This window comes from Acanthochromis polyacanthus, chromosome 16 (genome assembly GCF_021347895.1).
Source record: "Acanthochromis polyacanthus isolate Apoly-LR-REF ecotype Palm Island chromosome 16, KAUST_Apoly_ChrSc, whole genome shotgun sequence".
NCBI lineage: Eukaryota > Metazoa > Chordata > Actinopteri > Pomacentridae > Acanthochromis > Acanthochromis polyacanthus.
In genome coordinates this window covers 11,981,451-12,009,353 of record NC_067128.1, presented here as the reverse complement: position 1 = coordinate 12,009,353, position 27,903 = coordinate 11,981,451, and the positions used below count along the sequence as shown (strand labels likewise).

Here is a 27,903-nt window from a genome sequence, read left to right as displayed (position 1 = left end):
GCTTTTATTTTTAATGACCTTCCTCTTAACCACTGCAATAAAAACAAATCAATGAAATAAAAATGAATAAAAATAATAAGTTCAGACCACAGCTTTAACATTTAACATCCAGATTTTATTAATTCTTTAGTTAGATGACAGCTTCCCTTAAATTCATCTTCAGATGAGTCACAGATGTTAAATCTATTGGAGAGCACCGAGATAAACAACAGATACAACAAAACATCCAGCATCACCTACAAATGTCTTTAAAAATGAACACGTCACAAATTTACATCAAAAAATACATAAAATGGAGGCTTTTAATTTGAAGAAAATTTGTTCTGCACTTTTTATTAAATGTTTGATTTTATTTTGAAATTTCAAGCAAATCTGCAGAGCTGAAGTATGTTATTGTTTTTCTTTTCACTTTTTCAACAAAACCTCTGTTGAATTTGACTGGAATTAAATTAAATAAGGATAAAAAAATAGTGTTTTTAAATGTCTGTTTGTCCCTCGTTGTCTTCTCTCAATAATGATAAAAATGAAAAAAAACAAACAGTGCAAATACAGAATTTTCCGCCCTCTTTCTATGTTTTTTTTTTTTTTGGAGATTCTTTTTTCTTTCAAGCAAAACAAAGAAAAGAAGCAAATTGTCATATTTGAGAAGCAGGAACATCAAATATTTGCTAGAAAATGACTGAAACATTTGATCGATCAGTTGAAATGGTTGATTTTCTGATGGAGTCAACGGCAGCATGTCACAACACACAACGCTGAGACACAACCACTGACTTGTTCATTTCACTGTAAACCAAACAAACATCCTCACCACAAACAACCGTAAACCCACCAACACTGTGAACGGAGTCAACACTGACGGTTTCAGAGCTGATCGATCGCTTTCTGCTCGCAGCTCAATCAGACGCTTCTGTGAAAACGACGTCTTTCAAGCGTTTTTCAAAGGTAAAGAGGTTTGTTTTTCACATTAATCAAGAGAATCTGTAAAAGTAGCATCTTTTTAAAACAAAGAAACAAAAAGCAGCTTTTAAACTGAACTGAACTGTTGGTATCTGCTGTCTGTCATTTTAAAGAGGAAAACAACCAGCAGAGAAACTGGTTTTATTGGTTTACTGTTGAAATATTTTAGTGTTTTAACGGAGAGTTATGTCGAATGTGTTGTTTTATCACTTCTGTTAAAAAGCGGAACAAAGATTACTGGCACAATGAAAATGTAAAAAAGAAAAAACACTTACTGACATGTAAACAGAGCTATCCTTGCTGCTGAAACAAGACGCTGTCTAATCTAACAACTTAATACTGTAATAATACTGTTTATTTATCTGCCACAACTCCATACTGAGATTGTTTCAGTGAATGTGACAGATGTGCAGTTTGATGCGTTTCCTAATTTGGAATCACACTAAAAATCCCCTGAAGATCAGAATGTTCTGAGTGCGATCTTGGTTTCCAATGTTTTTTTGCATCTCTGTAAGGCTGTAAAGCTTCCTGTATCAGACTGAACTCAGCAGACTGCAGTAGATTTCCATGCTCTCATGTTCTACTGCTCAGAAACTTAAAATTCCTTCACAGCTTCCACACACAGGTCGTATCACTGGTTGAGATCTCAAGTCGAGCTGGTGTCCACTTTTTTCTCATACCTACATGAGTAAGTTCAACCAGGTGGTGACCGAAGTTCAACTTTGCAGCTTCAGTTTAGAGCAGATTTTTGGACTCTGTTTACCTGCACACAAGTCTAAATGTGCCAGTTGTGACAGTTATTATCTACTGAACAAACAACAATACCAAAGTGTTGATACTTGGAGGCGACACGTCACATCATCACATTAACAACAAGCAGCAGCTCTACTGGAGTTTCTACGTCACTACGAAGCTTCAGGTTCATCTACTGACTACAGCTGTGAGCATGCAGGAACACCACTGATGATACAAAACACGAAAACTACAAGTCCACCAGCAGCCGCTCTTCACCTCTTTAACGCCACCGTATCAACAGTGAGACATTTTTAGTGTTTTAAAGTCCAAATTATCTCAATTCTAGCCAAACAAATGCTTGTTCAACTCATCAAAGGATTTCTCACAATGTCAAACAGTACATCCTCGTTTGTTAAATTTCACAACTTTTTAAATCTCACATTGAGACAAACCTTCTTGCGACTTGTTCGTTTTCACTTCTTGTTGGTCCAGGAGGTTGGAGGGCAGCTCTTGGTGGACCCTCAGTGCTCTCTTTATCTTCTTTGTGAGCTCACAGGATGCTCTCGCGCTCCTCGCCGAAGGTAACGGTGTCGGAGGACACGGTGCAGATCTCCGGTGGGTCTCCAGGTTTCAGCCCCCTCTTCAGGTGAACCACTCGGACGTTCTCGTTGTTGGGCCCCGGCCTGGTGGTGGTGGTGGTGGTGGTTCCGGTGGTCCCGGAGCTTGGGGAGAGGATGACGTCACTGGTGGAGGAGGAGGAGGTTGGGTTGGAGGAGGAGGTGGAGCCCTCTGCTGGCTGGCGGGGGCGGTTGCCCTGCTGGGCGTTGGTGTTGTTGTTGAGGGTGACGTTGCTCGGCGTGCGGTTCAGGTTGTAGCTCTTAGACGAGGTCCAGCTCTCCTCGGGGCTGCTGGCCAGGAGGCTGCACTGGTCCTCGGAGCAGATGGACATCCGGGCCACAGCTGGGTCCTGGAGGCCGCTGAGGCTGCTGGGAAGGCCACGCTTCCTGGCCAGGCTCTCCTCGTCCAGCTCGATCAGGTTGGCCCTCTCCAGCTGTGACAGGTCCGCCTCCTCATCCTGCAGCGAGTGGTTGGGTGAGCTCTCGTTGGACCGCACCCCCGAGTCTGAGGAGTCCTTCTTGTCCAGCATGGCGTCTGACAGGTAGTCCTTCCCCTTCAGTGCCAGCGAGCCGCCGGGGAGTTTGGGGTCGACCACCTTCTTGCCGTCTTTCAACAGGGGGGCGTGATCTGACTCCTCAGACTCCTCATCGTCACTGGTCAGCTTCTGGTAGCGCAGCCCTCCACCAGCCTTCAGCTTCAGGTCGGCAGCGCCCTGGAAGAGCCCAACTCTTTCAGCCGAGGTCTTGCGGGTCAACATGGACTTGGAGGATCCGTGGTCACCCTTTTCGTCCTCCTCTGTGATGGGGTCCAGCGCTTCACCGTTGGAGGCGAACTCGGCGTTGTCTGCAGCTGGCTTGCTGCCGCTCCTCTTGTTGAAGAATTTGCGTCCATCCGGCTCTGTGCTGTCCTTGCTCTTGTCATCAGATGATGATGATGTCATGAACTGTCCCGGCTGAGGCTGGACGGGTTTCTCTCCAACGCCGCCGCCCATCTCCAGCTGGGCCATCTGGGCGATGTACTCCTGGTAGGCGTCGCGGTACTCGGCCTGCTGCTTGTCTGTCAGCTTGGAGATGTCGTTTGAGGACTCCTGAGAGTTCAGGCTGGTCATGCTGGCGGTGCGGTGAGGAACACCCTGTGGACAGAGGATAGAAGAGCAGGGAAACAAAAGAAGTACATCCTTTACTTGCAGATTATAAATGGGACAAAAATATTTCACAGAAGTAGGGCTCGACCGAGACGTTTTTGAATTTATTTCTTTGGAGCCAATGTCGATTATTGTAATGAAGAAAGACAGACAAACAAATAGCTAAACTTGATATAGATTAAATGTAATGTTTTAATAGAATGAGATAGGAAAGAATCTGTCATTTATAACTTCACTTCTTTATTAGTAAGGGCGACTAGAAATGAATATGTGAAATAGAAATCTGATTAAATTAGTTTTTTCTGGATCGACTGGGAATGATCAGTTTGTCTCCTGCAGTAAAACTAAACGTACACTAAGGTTGGTTTCTTAAAGCATTATTAATAATTGTTTTCCAGATTCTGTTTCAGGGTAATTTGTTACTGCCTTCTAACTTAGCTGCTAGCTGCTAACATAGCCATAGCCACTGTGAGAGAAGCTAACTTCCTGGTTTGTGGTAACGGCTTGTGTTTCTTGTTCAGTTTTTATAGTCTCTGCTTGAGAAACATTTTTGAGACCACAGAGTGACGACAGACAGAGAGAGGTGGATGCATCCAACCTGAACAAGCACATGTAATTTATTGATAATCAGCTGCTAAAAACACCAATGTGGTAGCCTAGCCATGCTATACCCATGTTTCTGAAGGCACAAGGGTCTAGGGAAGCTCGACAGGGAGGGAGGCGGGCTAAAAGGTTGTCTATCAAATCCCTCTGCAGTAATTGGGTAGGTATACAACCAATCAACGCAACAAATAGGCTGACGTAGTTCCGAGAGCACCGGCGGATTGTGTGGCTAAGTCCCATTAGCTTCCCAACCAGCGGAGCCGCGGAGCCAACTGGTATATTAAGGATTAAGGATCCCGTTGGCATAAGTCCAAATACGTCTTTCTTCTCAATGAAACACTTCAGTGCCGTCCTTTGTTTATCTTTCAAGTTGAATTTTAGCTTCAAATCTTTAAGGGCTGTGGCCAAAGTCGAGTCGAAAGATAACTGTTTATTGTGCGCCGGTTGTTTCTGTCAGAATCGTTACGCCTCTGTCGTCACTTCGTTACGCCCGCCTTCTGACTCTACACTTCATGGTGATTGGTCCGACCAGTTTTAGGAGAATCCAGCCTCGAGCCTTATGGAGGGTAACTAGACCCACCCTGGCAGAGAATTAAATTCGTTGCCGTGGGTTGTCTAGCGCGGCTAGGCTACCAATGTGGGTTATCGGTAAAAAAAATATTGTCCATGACAAACAGTCAGGCTGATAATTGGTCTATCCCTAGACAGAAGGTGAATGAAACTCACACTGATTCAACAAGAAGATAGCTTTAGATAATGTTATTAAATGAATCATGAAATGGGTGTCCCAGAAATACAAATAAACAGCAGTTTTCTTTTTACAAAAACTTGTGCTGTGAGCTCAGAGCTCATCCGTCCCGCATCCTGCTCTATTTACCATCCACTGCATGTTTCCATGTCGTGGCGCCTCCTCTAGACCCACGTTGCTGAGCTCCTCAAAGCTCAGGTTGAAACTGTACATTGGTGAAGCGTCAGTGTTAGCAGCACCAGCGTGGGGCGGAGCCGTCGCCCGCCTTCCTGCCTCAGTTTGACCGCCAACAACGCTGCCTTGCTCACTGGCAACTTCCTCGTGTAACACCTGGCTCTCGATGTGACGCATGTCCAGAACCTGCAGGAGAGAAAGGACGGTTTACACTTTCTCGTGATAATTTAACTGCATCAGTATGCAGATGACACTTTGTTGTTCTTTACTAAATGCTTGACATTTGTTCTGTTGGTGCACCAGCTCATCGCATGCCAGCATGTTTTGTCCTGTTGTGTAAATCCGGTCATCTGCTTTCTGTGGACTGACCGTGGCTCTGAAGAGCTGCCAGTCTCCAAAGTTCATGTTCATCTCCTTCTTCAGCTCGTCGATGTTACACTGAGACAAAACTCTGCCGTTGACGTTTGCCTGAAAACAAGACGGAGAAAACAAACATAAAGGACAAACCTCCAGTGTTGGTTGCTGCACGTGATAATTTACAACCACACAGAGATCTGGTGTTACAGCGGACTCGGCCAGTGTGTGAATTCGTGTCACAAACCTTCCTGATGGTGGCGGTATACTGTCCCATCATGCTCTGGTCGATGCCTTCGATCTGCCGCACGCGCTCACAGACGGACTCCGTCGTCATGGAGCTGAGGAGGATGGCGGGAGTGCCTGACACGACGGAGGCTGAGCCCTGAACACGAAAGCAAATGATTTTGATCTCCAGGAAAACACAGAGCATTTTTTTTAAACATCCAAATTTTAATTAGCCCCTTTTCACTGCAGGAAGGTGTGGGCATTTCAGTGCACTGGAACCATCCCAGTAGAACCCTTTTCAGAGCCATTGTCGGGGAGATAGTGCAGGTACTTCTAAACGACCCTGAAAAACTACTGTGCAGGGCTCAGTGCTGATTGGTTAAACTCAAGGAAGAAAACAAATACCATTTTTTTGCCCTCGTGATGTCCTTAACAAGTAGCAGTCTTCTCCTCTCTGTCAACACTTTCTTCAACATGAAAGTCACCATATAGGCGAATATATTAAAACCTTATTGTTCTGTTTCCTTTGTGCTCATAGAACTGGAGTTAAGGCCAGTAACTACTATCTGTTGTTTAAAAAAAAAAAGTCCTATGAAAGGGCTGATTCGGGGCTTGTTTCAGTGAACGTTCAAGCCATCGTGTGCCCACAAGTTCCTGCAGTGGAAAAGTGTTTTAAGTTTGAAAATGTAGCTTCCAGCATGTGAGCTGGATGGAAACCGAGCTACAACACAGAAGTCAGGTTGAACTCAGTTAGTGATGAGGCTCTATTCTACACAGAGGATCTAAAATCTATTATTAGCAAGTAAATAGCGTCCAAATTCTTCCCAGCTCAGTGTTGGTGTTTAAAATCGAACCATATATATATGTGCCCATATGTTTCCCTAATTTATCTTTTCATCTCTACAATTAGTTTTCTGCTGACGTTCTACTTTATTTTCTTTACTGGCTTCACGAGAAACCAAAGTGTTGTTTGTGACAAATGCTACTCTGCACACAAAGCTATGAAAAGCTTTTTTTTTTTACATATATTTTTGATTAGTATTGATGTTCAGACTTCTGAACTGATTCTTTGATCAGATGTTTCTTCAACTAAAACAGAGAACTTAAAAAGAGTGTTCTATTTGGTTCTTAACAAAATAAAAAAATGGTTTATAATCCTGTAATGGAGGCATCACATCAGAAACGCGGGTGTTATGTTATCAATGTCTAAATAATTAATAGTAATATTATTATTTTTCTGAGTACAAACTGCTAATATGCAAGGCATCTCATTTCTGATGTTTGTTACAAATTATTCAGATGCACGTTTCGTCATTTTCACTGCAGGGCAAAGTGCTGAGATCATTTGTACAGTGCAGAGGAGGAGGTGAGGTTTGGGGTGTGAAGTTTCACAGCTGAGCAGATCAAACAGCTACTATACTGAAGCTACAGGCTGTTCCAGGCAGGCTGCATGCTGGGAGTTGTAGTAGTGAGAACACTTTCCCGTCATGTCCACAGCATCTGGCTGACCTCCGACTCACTCCGTCGCTGTTTCACGTTTATAGCGAGCTGAAACATGAGTGCATCTCTAGGCTAACCCTGCTAGCATGCTAACAGACTACACCAGGGTTCTGCCAAAATGTTCCGGGTTGAACTTGGACCTCTAAAATTTCTGTTGCACGAAGCGTCGACATAAAGAGACTTGAGAACTGTTCTACTGAAAACCTTCCGTGCCTCTAACTTTTTCTACAGTAAGGTACATGTTTCTGTCTATTCCATCAGACAAGATGTTAAAATAATGATTTTGTATTTAATCTACTATCGTAGCAGTCTGTCAGTGGCACAAGACACAAGAAACTAAAGGCTGAATTTGGCTGCAATAAAACACAGTGACCCCAGAAAGTATTCAGACACTTTAGCTGCACTAAAAATGTCTGAAGGTCACTGCATTTGGCAATAAAACATGTCAAACAGAAAACTACTTCTACAAAGAAAGGTGGTGCACCATCAGTTCAAAAATATTCATCACAAATAAGTTTTTAGGTGTTGAAACTATAAAATCACAGATATTCAGTTCACTAAAGACCGTTACATTACATTGCCTTTATAATGCTGAACTGGTTTTATTTGGAAGAAAATACTTGTTTAGAGTTTGACGAGATAATGTGATGAACCTCTGCAAGTTTAAACGACAGAAATAAAATTTAAAAACTGACAGAACCACAACGATCGACTCAAAACACGACAAAGCTGAAATCTAATGCAGACGTTTGCTGTGGACATTTCAGGTTGGCGTGAAAGGAAGGAAAGAAGGAAGGAAGGAAGGAAGGTGTGATCGGGCACGGAAGGAGAGTGGTGTTAGGGAAAGTTCAATACCTGCTTCCTTTTCAAAGATGAACTCTTATACTGCAGACAGACAGACAGACAGACGAGGGATGAAAACATCAGGAAAACACAGATGACCGGCAGGACACAGAGCGGAAATGATCGCAACCAAACATCAGCGGCTGTTTTCAGGACACCAGAAGAAGAAACTAAAATCACTTCAGTGTTTGATTCGTTTCCAGGCTACACGCCCAGCCACCACAGAAGAAGAGACGGAGCTGAGTGGAGGAAAGCGCTCAACAGCAGAAGAAGAAAGGCAGAAACCAAAAGCGGTGATGGTGGAGATGCACTTCATGAGTAAACTAAACTGAAATCGTTACCTTAAATGAAAGAATGGAAGAAAACCTGTGTAGCTTAAAGTTTGACTTTAAACTAAAATATTTCATTAAAATCGACAAAATTTATTAAAGTTATTAACTTAAGTTGAAAAACTGTTTTGGCAGTTTTAGTCAGACAAAAAAAAAACCATGGACATTTTTCACAGTTTTGATTTTTGACTCCGATAATCTCAATGAATTGCAAAAATAACGAACATCATCGTTAGATTAATCTCTAATATCGACTCTGTGTCAAATGTGATTGTTTTTTAACACTGAACATTTCATTTGGTGTTTTTGTGCAAACAAACAAAAAAATGCAGTGGACAATGAGTAAATCTATGAAATGCAAACTTGTAATTATCATGTTTGTAATAACTGTTTATAATGCAGCAGTAAGTAGACACTCAGCGAGCACTTTGTAGAAACACCTGCTTTTTACTGCGGTGATCCAGTCAGCCTCAGTTTTCTCCAGCAGCTGCTAATGAGAGATTTGTGGGAAACAAACTGACCACTTTTTGGAAAGTACAAACAAATTCATTACCAGATTTCATTCAAATTTTCTTCATTCAGTTCTTCTGTGGCTGATTGTGTTCAGGTCTGTGCTGCTTGAAACACCAGTTGAACACACAGATGGCCTAAAATAATCTTTCTTTGTACTCTTTGCTTACTGCACCAGTACCCTGGGGGTGTAAGTACCGCTGGTCAGGAGATCGACAGCTGACAAATCTGCAGAAATTATGTAATGAATCATGTGAACATGGAGCAGAATCTTAGAGCAAAGTTTTTGTGATAGCAAAGGGATCCAGAGTCAGTGTGCCGCTCCTAATAAAGTGCTCACTGGGGGTAAAAGATGTTCAGTAATGTCAAATATTTGTTTCCTGTGATCAGGTTAATGGGATTAATTAGAATTATTTATGTCGTCTCACAGACACACAGTGAGAAACGAGTATTATGATCTGACTGGTCCTCGCTGTGTTCAGGTTTTAGCTGTTTTCGTACTTACGAGCGCGGTGGTGGCGTCTCTGCTGAAGGAGCTTTTAGTGGGCGGACGTGGATGGAAGTGTGGTGGGAAGGAGGCCACGAGTGGACGTGGCAGCTGGTAAAGGTGGTGGGGGAAATATGGCTGAGGGGAGGGGGGCAGAAAATCAAAATGATGATCATGGAAGCGACTGAACATAAAAAAAAAAAAAGTCAAATCAAAAAGTGAGCCACTGCTGCCGCACGTTACTGGATCACTGAGGGATTTTACTGCAGCTGGTTCAAGACTAAATGTCTCTAAATACACACAACTGACAGCTATCCAATTCCATTTACTTTGTTGGTCTGGCAGGACATTTACATGATGAAGAGCAAAGATGCTTCATCTCTCCGTTAAGTCACCACCTCACCCAATAATTATCAGTAAGCAGCTCGTTTCTCGCTGTTGGGCTCAGAGCTGAGTGTGCAACAGCAGAGACTCACCGTAAAACACAGGAATCAAATCAAGTCCAAACAAAATGACTCAAACACAGAAGATGAATGGGACCGAACCAAGAAACCGCCATCACACGACATGATGACATCACCGCGTTACCTGCCGCTCAGAGTTGCAGAGAGGCTGTGGATTCACCGCTAACACCTACGCCTGTACTCACCCTGTTGTAGAACGGGTGCTGGGGGCCCGCCATGCCGCTGTAGTAGCTGCTGTGAGGCTGAGGGGAGACCACGCCCCCCGGTGGCTGGTTGAAGGGCCCGCTGAAGGAGGCGGAGGGCGAGCAGGTCGACGACACCTGGCTGTAGACGGAGGTGGGGCGTGGCTGAGCCTCCTGCAAGGAGAGGGCCGGGTACGTTACCCCGCCCATATTCATCTGTTCTCGGGCTGCACGAACATCTGGATCAGACAGAGAGGGAACACATGGATCAGAAAGAGGAACACAGCATATCTGGGCCTAAAAGTGAGAAGCGAGAACATCTGCAACGGACAAAGAAAGAGAAGATCTGGATCCCAGAGCAAGTAAGAGAACATCTGGATCAGATTAAAAGAGAAAGAATGTCTGACTTGGAAAGAGAGAAAACATGTGGATTGGTTAGAAAAACAGAATGAAACATCTGGATCAGGCACAGAGAGAGAATGTATCAGGTGTAGCATTACTCATAACATCCAGAATAATGCCCAGTAATTTGTGGTAGTATTAGTTGTGGTAGTATTAGAAGCAGTAGTATTGATACTACCTGCGATGATCTCTCTGAGTTTGGGGTCCAGGTTGACGGTGCAGGGCAGGAAGGTGCGGATGTCTCTGGCCGTCAGGACGGGGGTTCGTGACGACAGGAAGACCTCGAAGCTGCGAACGTCTCCGTCGATCTCCAGCAGCGGCTCCACGTCTTTGGTGGTCGGGATGTTCTTCGACACCCTGAGAGACGAAACACACTGAGCAGCTGCTGCTCTGCAACAGAATCATGATGCCAACAACAAAGAAGGGTGTGACCTCTGACCTCTCATAGATGGTCTTGAGCGTGGCCTGGTCCGGGACTCCGTCGGTCTCCTCCAGGTACAAGATGAGCCAGGACGTCCTGTAGGGCCACTGCTCCGTCAGGTTGATCCATGACGCCAGACGGTCCCAGTTGAAGCTGATCTGATTGGCTCGCAGCAGACGACCTGGACACAGGAAGCAGCAGATTTATTTGCGACTACAAACACAGATCCAGGTGTGAGCAGGTTCTGGTGCTGAAGACTCGGGTCACCTGTGACAGAGACGATGTTGAGCAGCCTCCTCATGGTCTGCGGGCTGATGTCACTGAACCAGTCCTCCGTCACCATCAGCTTCGTCAGGTCGAACGACATCTGACGAGTCACCGAGCGCTGCACCTGACGCCGCCGGTACGTGTCCTGCACAGACACAACACGGGTCACATGAACAGATCACTGAATGGCCTGGTGGCCAAGAGGCGAGACACAACACAACGACAACGAGGAGCAAACGACTACAAAGATATATGAACAGAAACAACAGTACAAATAGAGTCCAGTGACTGCAAAGAGACACAAAAAGACTCAACAAGCACAAAATGAAGGCAATGAGACTCACACAAGACACAAAGCAACTATGTTAAATCAATCAAAGTTTATTTCTATAGCCCTTTACAACAGCCTAACGGGGGACCGAAGTGCTTCACAGTAAAAACAAGAAAATAACTTAACGTAACTAAACAGGACAAACAATCACACTCGCACTCACACCTACGGGCAAATTTAGAATTCACCTCAGCATATTTTTGGACTACGATGAGGCAAAACAACGACAAAGATGTATCTATAAATTATGCATGTAATTCTACATTATTTTCATTTTTACTTTGTGTTCAATGTATTTATGCAGCTCTGCTCTCCTGTGTTATGGATGTTTCTGGAGGAAATGATAAAAGGTATAAATGAAAAAAAAGAACGACAAAGAAACAAACAGATCTGAAACTACAAATAGACAAAGTGGTAGGTCCCAAAGTGAGGACTGGATGGACACAGTTCTCTGTTCTCACACGGTCCAACACAATAATGGCTGTACACACACACACACACACACACACACACACACACACACACACACACACACACACGTTTGTTTTTCTATACCGGTGGGGACTTACCATTGACTCCCATTCATATCTAACTCCTAACCCTTACCCTAACCCTAACCTTAACCATCACCAAATCAATGCCTAACCCTAAACAAATGTTTTTGCACTTTTACATTTTTTATTAACAACAATATGGCCAAGAAAACGGTGTTGCCACCCGTGGGGACCTCATTTTAGGTCCCCACCGTAAGACAAGTCCCCACCTTTATAGCAAATAGTCAGGTCAAAGTCCCCACCGGAATAGCAGAAACAAGTACACACACACACACACACACACACACACACACACACACACACACACACACACACACACACACACACACACACACACACACACACACACACACACACACACACACACACACAGTCTCACCCGGCGGTTCAGCGCCGTCTTGCTGCCAAACTTGGTTAATTCTCCCAAACTGTGCTGAGACAGTTTCCTGTCCAGCTCTTCATGCCAACCTGCTGTGAGAGACACAAACATTTGGTTTACGTCAGTTCACGGTGCAAATATCTCTGCTCTCTGCTCCTTGAGTTTGCAGCTTTTATGTACTGAACTTTCATGTAATTTGATTTAAAGTTGTCAAACTTTTTGTCTTTTGCCTTCAGATTTCAAATAACTGCTCCATAATTATTCAGTCCAGGTTTTCAGAGACATTTTAGAGCCTTTAGTCCCACCGAGTCACTGCTTTAGTGTCTTTTAAATCATTTACTGCATTAGAATTTTGTATCATATTTTATTGTTTTGAACAGTCTTGCACTCTTTTGCGTTGCTGAAATAAATCATAATTACCCTTTACAGTTTTACAGAAAGCAACAAAGGACAATAATGCCTTAAATTATTTATTATATCACAACAACTAACACAGTCAGAGGTATCACAGTGATGTGCCTCTCTTCTCTTACATCATATAATTATCTTGCCTCTAACAGAGCGTTCGTATTATCATATGTGTCGTCATGGTTACCTTCAGTGTTGGCGGTGTCTCCGTTAGCAGGTGCAGCGGCACACATCTTCCTGGCACTAGAGAGTCCTCTGCTGTTGAGGAAGACGGGCAGGTGGACGATGTTCCTCATGTAGTCGTGTCCGTTGATGTTGGAGTCTCTGAGGACGCTGTTCAGGTTCTGGTTGATGGCTTTGATGATGATGTGGGGGTCGCTGGCAAAGATGGAGATGAAGGGGCCTTTGGAAAATAAAACCCGCACCTGCAGCAGGAAAAACACCCAAATGACAGCAGCTGCCTTCAGTCTGATCCTGCAGCTGGTTCCTTTCAAATGAAAATCTCCATCAAATTGCAATAAGTCATGAAGACTGAGCTGAAGGAACAGCAGCTGTCACATAAACCCTCGAAACCAGAATAAAAATGTCTTGATGGTGATAGATCCATAGCATCACGAGTAAAATAACAAAATTACAGACAGTGAAGACCTTCGATTTCACAGCTTCTTCTAATTAACTGTAATATATCTGTATGTTAGAAATGATCAGAATGTCTTAATGATTCTGTTCTGAGGCCTGGTGTGTGCGTCTCCTCACCGTGTCGAGCATCTGCAGGACTTTGTCTTGTTCGCAGGAGTCCAGCCCGTCGATGACGACTGCCAGCCTGGTCTGATGCTGCGTGAAGCCGTCGATGGTCTTCGCCATCCTCGCCATCAGCTCCACCTCGTGTTTCAGCACCTGCAGGATGAAAGCCCACACATGCAGAGATCAGTAACAGGCTGCGGCATTAATATCCAAACAACAGGTTACCCCGAACACTTCACAATGATCCAAGATGAGTATCACTGATGGATCAGATTGATAACCAGGAGTTTTCACTTCAAACTCTACTTCAACCCTTTAAATCCCACGAGAGCGGTGCCGCTCCCATTTTATGCATACTTTTTAAAGTACCGTAATTCTTCAACTGTTTGTGCTACAGAGAAAATTCAAACGGTTCTTGAAAGAAGAGATGATGCACTTTACGGGGTATACCAGTGTGTCAAAGGAACCACGTGCAATGACGTCCTTTACAAAAACCCTGAAAAATCCAAGTCAGTTTTTTGTTTTTTCCACTGTAAACTATTGTTACATTGTCTAAACACATAGTTTATGTCAGATATTGAAAGCTTAGGTTGTTCTGAAAAAAAAGGGTAAAAAGCAATAGATTTTTGACTCTTTTACAACAAGTTTTAAACAAATCCAGGCCGCCTGTATGACACTTGGGTGTTAAAGGGTTAAACAGCTCATTTAGCAGAAAGTCATGCAGAATTTAACTAAAATTTGTTGTGAGCTCGAGGGCCAGAAAGCTCTTTGAATCTGTGCGTCATCTGCTGAAGCTAAAGGTTTGAAGATGTTGTATGGTTACAGGTTTTTAATGTTGATCCATAAATGTGAAGCAAGTGGAGAATATAATGCTGGATTTCGGATACTAAGCTGCTATTAACACTCTACCAGCACCTCTTCTGCTGTTACTTCCTGCAGCAGGTCACAGTCAAACAGCAGAATGCTCTTTTCAACTCGTCCTCACCTTCATGAAGCCTTCGCTCTTCAGTTTGTGCATCCTGTTGGCGGCGCTGTGCAGCCGTTTCCTCTGTGAGTTCAGTACTGAGTCGGTCACCTGCCACCACGTCCTGCAGTTCAGCAGCAGGGCCAGACCCACCACGCTGCCGATTGCGATCAGCACCGCGTTCACCGTGCGGTTCTCGCTGTCCACCCTGAAGACGGCCAGCAGCGCCATGCCGGTGATGAGACAGGCCAGCACCAAGACGAATAGGATGAAGGACGGCACGCAGCACGTCTTCTTCCACTTCCTCTTACCTGAGAGCAGAAGAAGTGCTATGGTTAGCTCAGGTGAGAGCGCCATAAGGGTTCTGACAAAGACAGAAGAAGCTGCAGCGAGTGTCACCTTGCGTCTCCTCGGTCTTAAACACTCTGAACAGACGTGTGGCGAGGAAGCCAAACTCTCTCTCGCAGGCGTCGGACAGCGTCGCGATCATCTCTGCCATCGACGTCTCTCCTCCGACGCTGGACAGACGGTTGTAGTCTGTGAACAGGAACCTGCAGGAGACGCATGACATCAGCGTGACATCACATCCAGCAATGATGCGATGACTGGCAGATCAGCTGAGTGGCTGCAGTGTTACCTGACAGGCAGAGCTCTGGTGCTCTGCTCCGGCAGCTCCGGCGGGTTCACGAACATCAGCTTCAGCAGCAGCTCCAGGTACCCGATGTGACGGGCCAGACGGGTGCTGAGCAGCCACGCCCAGGTCCAGCTGTCGCCCTCCCGACGGCCGCCAAAGTACACCACCACTGCAGAGTACGCAAGTATATTTATACAACACAGCTGCAAAACACACAACTCTAGAGAAAGAAAGAGGACCAGACTTTCTGAACAGCAACAGATGGAACACCGCCGGTCTCACCAAAGAAGAGGTAAAGCAGAGCCAGCAGGCTGAGGGAGACGGCCATGGCCAGCTTGGGGTCGACGGTGAAGCCGAGGACGACGGCAACGGAGCAGCAGAGGAGCAGAGACAGAAAGACGACGAGCCAGGAGAACTGAAACAGCGGCTCGATCTGCTGCCCTGCAAACGTCTTCATCTCATCTGAGGAGGGTGAGAACAAGCTTTAATGCATGTTCGCGAGATGTACGCTCTCCGTGTGACTGTACGTGGACTCACCCTCCAGCTTCTTGAGCAGGAAGGACTTGCCGCTGCCCCACTGAGCGTACAGACCCACACAGATGGGAGGCTGCATGGTGGGCTCGCTCAGGATGTCGGCCAGAGCAGAGCTGTACAGATCGTAACCCAGCATGTCTCCGTCGGTCTCTGTGGGGGACAGATGACCTGCAGGATGGAGACACAGCAGTGGTTACAGCTATGTATTTACCCCTCTGAACCTTAAAAGTGGGCTAAAAAGGTACGTTGTCTTTAAAAGGTTGCCAAAATTGCACCATTTATCAGAGTCAGATGCTGTAAAAACAGAGAGAATTGTCAGATTTTCTTAAACTGAATTTGGCTTTCGTGAAATGTTTATATGTTAATTGTCTATTTTTCTGCATATATTCATGGCTTTGTTGTTTGCTCATTGGCAGAAGTTAAATCATGTATTGAACCCCGCTATGAATGTCAGAAGAGTCATCCTGACACTGGGTATCACGACTAGCAAACTAACTTAGTTCTTGTTATTGGTGGACAAACCACATCTTTTCTGCTGTTTCCTGTCTTGTCACCCGTTAAAAGAATATTTTAATCCATCTCGAGCACTTTGCAAACCCTCCACCTCTCCTTTAATTGTCAGTTTCCTCATTTCCTCACGCAACACCTGAGGTCATGTAGAGGGAAGTTACTCAGCCCAACTAATTATGAAAGTTTCAGAGAACATACGAGCTCCGAAGATCTGTGTGAGGATGCTCTTCTGGTGGCTGCAGTCGATGTTGTACGGCGTCTCTCCGGCCTTGTTGGGTCGGTAGAGCAGGCGGCCATCTTTGGGGTTCCTGAGGAGGAGCTCGGCCAGGCGGCGACTCCGACCCCTGATGGCGATGTGGAGGGGAGTGTCTCCTTTCTGGAAAGACAACATGAGAGCTGAGGAGGACAGACAGAAGGTGAATCCCTGCCTGTATGCTGCAGTAACCGAGGACCCGATGCCAGTTTAGGTTCTGTCACAAAATATTTGTCATATTTCAAAGCAAATTAATATTTTTTGGCACAGATGGCAAGTGAAATTAGAGGTTTTTAAAACCACGACAAACATAATCTGACCCATCTGACCTTTATACTTTACAAATGATAAAAGATTGATAAAAATAAAACAAAAAAACCCAGCAGAGACAAAATACAGCACAGTTACTTCTTGTTAAACGACATGAACGCTGCTTCTACTCATATTTCATGATGATGTCATGACTGGATGGATTCAAAATGATTCGTTTTGTTGAGAGTTGTAATAATTAATTGGTTATTCTTAGCAATGGCTTGAATTATTTTCTCACAAATGCACCAAATATTTTCTACTTTTAGCTCCAAAATGGGGAGATTTTTGTCACATTTGTGCAAAAACATATTTTTGAGTTGCAAACCATCTGATGCTTCTTGATAAATGACAGCGTTTTCTTTCGTAAATTTCCTTTGGAATTTTCAGGAAAGTTGCAGTGACGCTGTGGCTTCTATTGCATAAAAAGATGAAATGATCAATCAATCAATTAATTAGCTGATGAACAGAAAATGTGTGGAAACATTAATACTAAGTGCAGCCTAATGATGACAGCTTGTGCCTTGAATTCAGTTTAATTTAGTTCAGTTTGATCATTTTATCGTAGCTACAGACTGAAAAGCAGCTAATTTATTCACCAAACATTCTCTACAGTTTTAAACCTGCTTCTATTTTAAAAGGTAGGTAACATTAGTAGGTCGTTTGAAGTTCTCACCTTGTCGACAGCCGACACTTTAGCTCCTTTGTCCAGCAGCAGCTCCACGATCTCGATGTTCCTCATCTTGGTGGCTTTGATCAGAGGAGTCTCTCCATCCTGGGGAGGCAATAACAGCATCACTGCTCCTTTATCGCACACACTTGGTCCTGATTGGTTCACACAGTCTGCTCTGGAGCAAAGTTATCTGCAGTTTTAAGTAGCTCATGAGTTCAAAATTGTACCTGTGCGCTGCAAAACCTCCCCTGGTAAAAACAACAAAAACTCCTGTTCACCTTTCCCTGGAGGTCTGTGTCAGAACCAGACTGTACTAGCTACTGAAACACAACCTGCCATCATCATCAAAGGTTTCAGAGCAAACTACATGTAGTGACGAGGTCTTCTGGTGCTACTGCGACCGTTGCAATTTTAGACAGGTTCAACAAGATCAGCATCACTCACTCATCGTTATGTACTCACATTTTCATTGTTATTTTACTTAAATTTACAGTTTAGATTTTGTTGACGTAAAAACATCAGCTTCTGTTGCAGTTTCTGATGTCAATCTGAATTAGATTTTTTTAAGGGAAATTTTGTTAAGTTTAAACATTTAGTGAAGTTTCATCATTTCAGGTAGAAAAATCTAGCAGTGTGGAAAAGAAAAACAACAATCTGACTATAAACCCAGCTTCTTCAGTAACTGAAGTTAAAGATGTTTCAAGCTGAATCACCACTTTCTGATACGTTTTTCTGCTTCCTTTTTGGTGACCTGAGCAGTGCAGATGCTGACAGTGACACCCGCCAGATGTGTTGAGGTCTCACCTTGGTGCAGGTCTCAGTGTCGGGGTTACACTGCAGGATGTCCCTCACCATGGTGGCGTTTCCTTTCTCCACGGCCCAGTACAGAGCCGTCTTGTTCTCCTGGAATTAGCAGAGTGAGACGTCAGCACTGATAACAACGATAACGGAGTAAAGTACTGCAGTAACACAATTGTGTTGCACCTGCAGTGACAGCTGATACTGACACAATGACATCCTCTCTGACTACAAGTAGATTTGGTCAATTACGTTTTCTAAAACTTTATTTTATTTATGTGGGGTCTGAAATTTACCTGGAGCTCCAGAAAGAAGTTCTTTTATACTTCATTTTTCTTTCATTCTAGTCTACTAATGATACATTTTTTACACACCACTTTTCAAAAGTTACCAAGTTCTCCACATGGCTGAAGTGGATCAAGGCACTGAAAACATCTCATCTTACTACATCCAGTTAAGTGCAGTTTTCCAGTGTTAAACAGTCTAAATGAGCTCTAAATCGTTCATATTAACACTCACCTGTCCTCTGATGTCGATGTCGGCGTATTTGTGCAGCAGAGCTCTGACGATCTCTACATGTCCGCCCCTCACCGCTCCGATCAGCACCGTGTCGCCGCTCTGTAACACACAGGACGCACTTTAGTGTCTCTGTGTCTAAACTGACGTTCACTTGCTGTTTTTGTGAACATCATTGAAAATAAAAAATCTGATGTTGTGTGATGAAGGACGCTGTCTCACCCGGTCTGGGATGTTGACGTACGTTCCTGCGTCCAGCAGGTCCTGCACGATCTCGGTGTATCCCTCCTTGGCGGCGATCATCAGAGCCGTGTTTCCGTCTTTGTCGGTCATGTTGACGTTTGGGTTTCTCTTCAGCAGCTCCTTCACCACTTCGGTGTAGCCGCCTTTAACTGCTACGATCAGAGCCGTCATTGAGTTCTGAGGGCAGAGAGAGACACACGGGGGTTTAACACAGCCTGAATTAGCGTTTGCAGTATCTTGCTTATTCTCTTTTTAACTACAGTTACACAGAATTTAATTGTTTGTTTATTTGTGTCACTCAAAAATAAGATCTAGTCTGACATTTCCTGGTCAACCTTCAAATGACTTAACGTTAAAGAAGACTCTCTAAACTCAACATGAGGCGAAAAGGGTAAAATCTGCATTTATTTGAAGTAGTTTTCTAAACAGACATGCTATTAGCTATGTGCATTTATTCATATTTTATTTAAAAAGAGTGAATATAAGCTTTCATTTAGTGCACCCCAGTTTGTTGACTGCTCTCAGGCTTATTAGCAGCTTTTTAGCCACAAATATGTGAAGTTACATCTGTATGGAGCTTCTGTTCTCTTGTGATGTATCAGTAATTTCTTATCTGCTGATATTAAAGTTGGATCTACAGGTTCTAATACAAATACTACAGTACAGTGGTAAACAGTGCTGATATTTGCAGCTGCATGTATGTGTGGTCTTACCGCCCCCTCCTGGTCGACGTCGGCTCCGTTCTCCAGCAGGTGCATCACACAGTCGAAGTGTCCTTTCCTGGACGCCCAGATCAGAGGAGTGGTGCCGTACTGTTGTAGAAACACACACAGGGGAAAGACTTACAACACGACTGTTGAGTTTTCCATTTAAACAACAGTATAAGTGATGTGAATGTTGCAGTTGAGCAGCTTTAAATTCTGTTTAAAAGGCAAGAACTGAGTGTTTCATTGGACCATCATGTTTGAAGGACACTTTTCACAACTGTTTTCCTGCCACTGTTCTTATTAATTTTCCGTATGTTGTGTAATCCATCACAGGGAGAAAGACTTCAGCCTGAAACTGCAGTTTGACCACAAACATGGTTGCTTTTCTTCAGAGAGCTGCTCATCTGCACAGCAACACATTGTGCAAAGAGACACAAAAATAAAGATAAAACACCACAAACAACAAATCACACAGTTTGGTGTCTTTTTTTCACACATTTAATGACATTTTGTGTCATTTTTTGCCGCTTTGTGTCACATTTTGAAATGTCTTGTGTGATTCTAAATCCTTTTGTGTTGTCGAGTGATACTGCTGTTCTGTGCTGTTCCACACTGTTTTCAGACAACTGCATCAATTTGTGCCGTGTTTTGTGTCAGTCTGTGTTCTTTTGTGTTGTTCTGAGCAGTTTTTTGTCATCCTGTGTCGTTCTGACCTAGTCTGTTATTCTGTACGGCTCTGTGTTGTTTCCTCTCATGTTCTGTGTGTTTCTCCACTGGGTTGTGTCATGGTTTGTGACATCTTGTGTCACTGGATGTTGTGTTTTCTGTTGTTATGTGCTGTTGTTGTTGTTCTGTGTTGTTTTCAGTCACGTCCTGTCACTTTGTGTTTGTCCGTGCTGTGGTTTGTGTCCTTTTGTGTTCTGTTTTCTGCCTTTTTGTGTTGTTTTGTTCTAAATCTTGTCATTTAATGCAGTTTTGTGCTATTTTGTGTTGCTTTAAGCGATTTTCTGTTGCTGTTCAGGCTCTCAGCTCTTCACCTTGTCAGAGCAGTTGACTTTAGCTCCGTTGTGCAGCAGCAGCTTGACGATGTCGGAGTGTCCTCGGCCTGCAGCCCAGATGATGGGATAAACGCTGTATTGCTATCAGAGAGACAAGAGGAGAATGATGGCTCAGTGGAATAATTACAACAATGGATACATCGCTGCATGTACAGTCATGTGTGTGTGTGTGTTACCTGTCCTGTAGTGTTGGGGTTAGCTCCATGTTCCAGCAGCAGCGTGGTGACCTCCACACGACCTTTGTAAGCCGCCCACATCAGAGCCGTCCATCCTCCCTGAGACACAAACACAAACACAACCACTGTCACTGCATCCGCTACGATCACACACAGGAAATGTTTACACCACTGCTCAGAAAATATCTCATTTTTATTAATCTGAACTGATCTTGTCCTGCATTTGTTTTTGAATGTTGTTTTCATGCCGTGTGTCTGTGAAGCACTTTCAGCTGCTTCTATGTTAACATGAAGCATGCTGTTTAAGTTATGCATATACGATGTGTGCTAACTGCCCGGTCCTACTACATTTCCCATGAGTCTTTGCAGCTCCCACCATGTCTCGGTGCTCGATGTAGGCGCTGTTCTCCAGCAGCTCCTTCACCACGTCCACGTGACCTTCTTTAGCTGCAGAGATCAGAGCCGACCAACAGTCCTGACAACACACAGAGAGAACATGTTACCATGGAAACAGGAGCGGTTCACCTTGCCTGTCTCCTAGCAACCACAGCATCCAAAAGTCGAGAGCAGAGGAAAGGTGAGAGGAGCTTTAATTGTTCCACCAGAGTTAGAATCAAAACAGAACCACTGACAGAATTAAACCTTAAAACACACAGCATGAGAGTGCGTTTGTTTTGCTCACCACGTCATCCAGGTTTACGTTGGCTCCTCTCCTGATGAGCTCCTGGACGATCTCCAGACTGCCCTGTTCCGCTGCCAGCATCAGAGGAGTCTGACCGTTCTGTATGTAAACACAGCAAACACAACATGTAAACAAATAGAACGATGACACAAACACACCAAATGCAAAAATAATCACCCACAAATGCACCACATAAACAAATGGAGCAAACGATGAAAGTTAAAGGTGTTGTTTCTTGAACAAAAAGCAGCATAAGGTAAATAAAAAATGCAAATACTCAGAAAGGGTAACTTAAAAAGTTAAACTAAAAGGGAAAAAATAAATTAGAAACCTGAAAATCTGTGCAGAACATAACATAGAACCAAAAACATCGAGGATGTCACTTAACAATATGTTGTCAAATACATAAAACTGATTTGACTTGATGAGCTATTTTGTAGACGTGATACAGATAAAGACTTAAACAGGATGAAGATGTAGGAAAATGCAGAAAAATAAGCAAATTGAATGAATAAAAATAGGCAAAGAAACAAAGAAGAATAAAATGAACATAAAAGAGCAATAATGATGGAAAAATACTCTAAATGTGAGCTGCACTTTTTCAGTTGCTCCTCAAAACAAATTATTAATGAAAATATAGAACAAAGTGTTGGACTGAAATGTTGATGTTTTCTTTGATGAGGTCCAGCGGTTCAGTTCATACAAACAAGAAGTGTGCAGTTGCTTAAAATGACCAAAACTCAAATGGACTTCTGAACTGAACTGACTTAAAATGAAACCTCTGCTGACAGACGAAATGAACCATCTTGTTTTTTTAAAAATTAGACTGTGATTTACGTACGTCGCTGCGTCCGTCCACCTCCTTGAATCGGTCCAGGTGAGCTTTGAGAGCAGACAGGTTCTCCTCCTCCACGTAGCTGAACAGGTTCTGGATGGCCAGAGTGGTCATCTTGATGGACGTAGTGGTGTCCATGTCTGCGGTGTGTCACGGCGCCCCCTACTGACAGAAGACAACAGTGTTTTAAACGCTAAAGTTCATGTTTTGTTGGTGTTTACTGGTTCACACAGATGGAGCCTGTATTTATGAGACAAGAAGCAGCACAAAGCACAGGTACTCCATCCTAAAATGCTTCAGAGATTAAAAACTGGTAGCAACCTCTCTATGTGGTCAGTTCTGAATGTCTAAACTCTTGTACTCTTCCACATACTTAAAAAAAAGCTCACATCTCGAAAATGTCTGGATTCACCACATTATAGATAGTTAGCTGGGGATGGATGGCGGATGGATGATTTTTCTGGTGCAATAAATCCTTAAATGTGAAATTCTATGATTCCATCCCCCTCTAAAATGTTTGGCATATTCAGAAAATGTTGCGTTTTTTTATTAATTATCTGTTGTAATCTGCTACATTCATTATTTTAATGACTGCCTCTGAATCTGTGTGTGACAGTGATAGTTTGAGAGTGCAGAAATTCAGAAACCTCTCATAAAAGGTGAATCTTGGCACACAGCTGCCCCGTCCTACAATGATTCTCAAATTTGAAAATGACAGAGCAGCCACATCATTTAGCCCATTATAAAACTCTCTTGTTGTAAAATTCCACACTTACCATGGTTTACCTCTAAAATGTCTGGATCATGTAGATTATAGGCTGGACACACTTTTTGGAAATCTGCTATTTTACCAACGTAGTGCTTTAATGAATCTTATTACATATGACAGAATAAATCTTCAAAATCTCAACTATTACACATGATACAGAAGCCAAACCATGGCCTTGGATGTGTTCAGCATGTCTTATCAGCAGCGCCTCCATGTGGCCATTTAAAGATCTAATTCATAAAAAAAAAGTGTCCAGCTTTTCAGAGCTAAAACATGCATCCGCTAGTTTGTGGCAACAGTGTTTCAGAAAATCCACAGTTGCTTCTGTAATTTACTACAAACTAAAATAAACTTTCATCTTTTAAAAATGCTGTTTGTAATGAGCTCTGCAGCATTTAGGAGATGCTAACAGGACTTCACGCTTTCACACCTGGACATGTTTATATGCTTTTAGTGAAGGACTGAACGTGAGGTGGAGCCTCTTTATATCTACTTGACATTTACTTTGCCCAGAGTTAAATCAGGAGCTGCAGGCTGCATGTGGCACAGATCCAGACAGTCTGACTGAAGTCTGATCTTCAACACGGCAGCAGCTTCCTTTACAGTCCCAGCAGATACGGAGTCCTGATCCAACCTTAGATCAGCGCGCAGACGCTGCTGGCGACTGATACCACTTCAAAGCACCTACAGGCGACAGAGACGGTGTCCGGTTTTACTGTCATGACGGAAGCTGTCAAGTTAAACCGCAAACTCTTCATTAAACACAACTCCATGTGATGCTGTCGCCATGGCAACAGCCTCCATGTCAGAGCTGTTGTGTGACTGAACGCGGCTGAGCATTACAGACGGTGTGTAGGGACGTCTGAAAAGCAGAAAGAAGTAAAGGAAAGCTAGTTTTTAGAAATGAACGGACATGAATGTGAGTTTAAGATTTCCTCTGAGCTGCACATGAAACTCCACCAAACTGCAGCAACGTTACCGAATCACTTCTGCTGCTTGTGAACTTAACGCGTGTTCACCACATGTATGCCTTTCTCAGATCAGTGTCAGCGCCTCTAATTATCACTAAACGACTCAGTAATTTCATGCAGGGTTCCTTGCAAAGGGCCGAGGGATAAAAATAAGCAAAGCAGACTGAAGGAGAGAGCACACAATCTGCTGCAAAAAGTCAAAGGTAAAATATATAAAGATCAGCGCACAAGAGATAGAGAGCAGCAGCAAACTGGACCGACAGCACTAACAGTACCAGAACGTCCCATTTCAGCATTATAGGGTCTAATCTATGCACAGAGGACCTGTAGGGTTGTGAGGATGCTAAAGTGTTGCAATCATGTGGTATCAGCTGGAAAATTTTCTATCTACAAAATCAGATTTTCAGTCGAAGGCATTTTGCTAATTCAAAGTTTCTTTAATTGGTTCAGGACTTCCATTGTTTCAAGGCTGCAAACACAGACTCATTTTAGTCCTAAAGCCACAGATACAACTCCATTTAATCTGTCGTAATGTTAGCGACCACAGCTACACAGCTAATGAGCCACACTCTCCTAGAGAGTTCAAAACAAACAACCGAAACAGAAGAAACTGCTTCACATGAACTTGTTTTGCCTCCATGGTGGTCTTCAGCTGACCTGGTATCCTACTAGAGACACGGATGTCATGAGAACTACCAAAAACAACAACATCTGGGCTGCAGGTCATGCGAGCTCCATGGCTGAGGAGCAGCACTCTATCCACAGCAAGAACTACTAATGCAAAAATGCAGGGAACATTACATATGCAGTTTTTTTTTGCTTTTTTTATATAAGAAGACTATTTGCATGAGGATGAGGTTGAACAGTTATTGCACATAAGTGGTGTCCTTATGCAAGGGGAAAAATGCAGTAGTAACAGAGGAAGACCAGATTATGATGTGTCATTGTATAGTCTAACAGATGGAAATGGAATAACATCAGAATATAGTTTTATATACATAATTCTAAATTCTTTTCATTTTGTCTCTGATGATTTTCCTTTGCTACCGCCTAAGATCTTAGATAATCTTCCACAATGCAGAAAAGAAAACTGTCACAATATGTTTGTAACGTAAAGCCATCTTGTGTCTTGTCTGGATGCTATGAGTGCATACCGAGGGCAAAAATAGTGAAAATTAATGAAAAACATGCCATGCCAGACAACTGAGAAAAGTAAAATATTGCATAGTAAACATAAGATGAAACAAAACTACAATTGACGATGTATTTGTATAAATATGTGTCTAATTACTGTGTGGACTGTGTACTAGGGATTAATAAGGGGAGAAGTTGTATCTGATTCTTCGGCCGACACCTTCTGATTGTGGTCAGTTTTGAATAGTGAGTATGTTTCCATCTTGGTCGAAGGCTAATCTTAATGTATCAGCTGCTTGAACAGGCTGTGCAAGTGTGTGCATACACTGTAGTAATTTAAAAAATTATTATTTTTTGTCATTATTTTTGCCCTTTAATAAATTGGAAATCAACCAATGTGTCATCAGGTTTATTTTGGCATTCATATGACAGTACATGTTTACGTACATATACATTTATTGTCAGTTTTACTGCACGTCAGCTTTTTATCTTCTTGTTATCTCATTAGTCTCGCCCTGATTTGTAGCTGTTCAGTTTATTGTCTCCCAATAAAACACTGGAAATGAAGTGAGAGGTGTCAATGGAGAAAAACACGATAGATTATTATTGTATTTTTAAATAACACAATATATTTACACAATGTGTAAATGGCATAATGTGGAACTGCTGCAGTGATTTTCTTAATATTGAATTGTTAAATATATACATATATATATATAAACAATAATGTCAGTTTAATAATAATAATTCCAATATTTTTTATATTATTTTATTAGTTGGTTAAATAGAAACGTTCCATTGGGGTTCATAGCAGAATAAGGCGACGCCCAGTGGGTCGTTAATTAATTAATTTACTAAAACAAGCCCATCTGGTTTGATCCTGTATTAACTGTAACTGTGCAGTTATGTTATTAATGGCGTTATGTCGCTGCAGTAACCTCAATAACCTTCATGCCATCGCACAGATTCACTCATTTACCGCCTGCAGCGACGAACACAACACAAGACAACATTAAATTGAATTATTAATAATCACACTTATAGTTCTACCCTCCATAAACACACAAAAATCAAACATATAAGCGGTACCGTGATTTTTTTTCCCGATCCAGTAGCGCAGCGACAAGTGTCAATCAAATATTAATCGATGAGAGCAAAGGATGCTGACGGTGAAAACGAAAGGAAGAGAAACGTATTTACCTTCAGAAGAGAATTAAAACGGGTTTAAGCGGTTCGGTTTCGGGTCCGTTCGGGTTCGAGTGTTGTTTGCTGGGCGGGTTCGGTGCGTTTCTTCGGCCTGTGTCGGGATGACAGCCTGAGCTCAGTCTCCATCCAGAACAACAGCAGCCATCTTGATCAGAACAACAACCGAGCTGGGATTCAAGTCTGACGCAGCGACACCGCACTTCCGCTAAAGTCGCCACAATAAGAGCACAGCAATAGCAACTTCCGGAAAACAAAATAGTCTCTCCACCTTTAAGGGGCTGTTGCTCCACGATTATTCTGTGCTATCCATACAACATTTATTTAATTTCGATCATGCTCTTACGCATTGCTTTGTTCTCACTTCACCTAGGGTTAATCTGTAGCTTACACTACAGTAGGATAAAGCACCCGCACCGTTTACGAACAATGTCTTTTATTCTTTTAAAATATGGTCAATATATAATTGAGGGATTTTCGAAGAGCATGGGATATATCTTGCATACATTTGTATTTATTTTTATTTTATTTCATTTAAGTTTCCTCAATTGTATATATAATATTCAGAAAAATCTTTCTTTGAAACGCCATGTGGTGTTTGGTTATATGCAGCCATGTTGATTTTCAATATGCAGCTGAGGAAAATTGAAATTGAAAGTTATTTCTAAAGATACTGCAGTAAACCTGTTGAGATGCAATAAATTCACACTTGACTCACACACTACTTTACAATAAATAACTCTTAAAACCTTGGAGTCTTGCCAGTCTTTTGTTCAGGAGGAAATGACATCACCTGGAGCAGGTCATGGGATCTGGAATTAACACACTTCCTTGAGAGGTTCTTGTACACAGATACAATTTATTATATTCCATATAAAATTTGATATATTGCCAAAAAAGAAATATCTTTCATGATTATCTCAATTTAATAAAAAGAGCACAATTAAAACAATTTTTGAATAAGGTCGTTTTATTATTGTTTTGCTAATTAGAAGATGGTTGTTAATAATTTCTGACAGTTATTTAGTTGACATTTTAATGATATCCATTATTGAGAAATTATTGTTTCCATAATAAATAATTATGGATTTTGTAAAGACATGATCATAATGTACATACATAGATATATGCCATGGACTCCAAAAGTCCCTCAACTACACACGTGGACAAAATTGTTGGTACCCCTCAGTTAAAGAAGGAAAAACCCACAATTCTCACTGAAATCACTTGAAACTCACAAAAGTAACAATAAATAAAAATTTATTGAAAATTAAATAATCAAAATCAGCCATCACTTTTGAATTGTTGATTAACATAATTATTAAAAAAAAACAAACTAATGAAATAGGGCTGGACAAAAATGATGGTACCCATAACTTAATATTTTGTTGCACAACCTTTTGAGGCAATCACTGCAATTAAACGATTTCTGTATTTGTCAGTGAGCGTTCTGCAGCTGTCAACAGGTATTTTGGCCCACTCCTCATGAGCAAACAGCTCCAGTTGTCTCAGGTTTGATGGGTGTCTTCTCCAAATGGCATGTTTCAGC

The 27,903-nt window shown here is 42.6% G+C and overlaps 1 protein-coding gene and 1 long non-coding RNA gene across 7 annotated transcripts in view; both read right to left on the bottom strand.

Moving 5' to 3' along the window:
* LOC127537670 (uncharacterized) overlaps window positions 1-27,903 on the bottom strand; it is a 122,116-nt gene that overhangs the window by 18,455 nt on the left and 75,758 nt on the right. The gene's annotated exons all lie outside the window — the stretch shown is intronic.
* On the bottom strand, window positions 94-26,550 carry kidins220b (kinase D-interacting substrate 220b). Of its 6 annotated transcripts, none has more exons than XM_051960580.1 (30): window positions 26,352-26,550; window positions 22,284-22,442; window positions 21,443-21,541; window positions 21,137-21,235; window positions 20,761-20,859; window positions 20,564-20,665; window positions 19,533-19,631; window positions 18,799-18,996; window positions 18,580-18,678; window positions 18,067-18,165; window positions 17,266-17,364; window positions 16,226-16,403; window positions 15,521-15,685; window positions 15,266-15,445; window positions 14,987-15,152; window positions 14,749-14,900; window positions 14,371-14,660; window positions 13,398-13,538; window positions 12,829-13,066; window positions 12,234-12,322; window positions 10,970-11,114; window positions 10,721-10,883; window positions 10,460-10,638; window positions 9,883-10,118; window positions 9,252-9,371; window positions 7,920-7,949; window positions 5,584-5,721; window positions 5,352-5,450; window positions 4,938-5,168; window positions 94-3,445 (listed from the first exon to the last, which is right to left on the bottom strand). In XM_051960580.1, exons 2-30 carry the CDS (start codon window positions 22,413-22,415, stop codon window positions 2,246-2,248), a joined length of 5,265 nt encoding a protein of 1,754 aa, XP_051816540.1. In that variant the 5' UTR covers window positions 22,416-22,442; window positions 26,352-26,550; the 3' UTR covers window positions 94-2,245. The 6 variants fall into 6 exon arrangements, with proteins under 6 accessions (XP_051816540.1, XP_051816539.1, XP_051816538.1 ...); XM_051960579.1 differs by having other exon boundaries at window positions 12,234-12,325; window positions 22,284-22,439; XM_051960578.1 differs by having other exon boundaries at window positions 12,234-12,325; window positions 26,352-26,549.

Excerpts from the sequence above, each read along its gene's own strand:
- kidins220b (XM_051960579.1), bottom strand. The coding sequence starts at position 22,415 with ATGGACACCACTACGTCCATCAAGATGACCACTCTGGCCATCCAGAAC. Across the intron at positions 15,686-16,225 it reads CACACAGATCTTCGGAGCTC|GTCATCTGTCCCCCACAGAG; the intron begins GTATGTTCTCTG and ends TCCATCCTGCAG. Across the intron at positions 12,326-12,828 it reads AGACACCGCCAACACTGAAG|CAGGTTGGCATGAAGAGCTG; the intron begins GTAACCATGACG and ends TGTCTCTCACAG.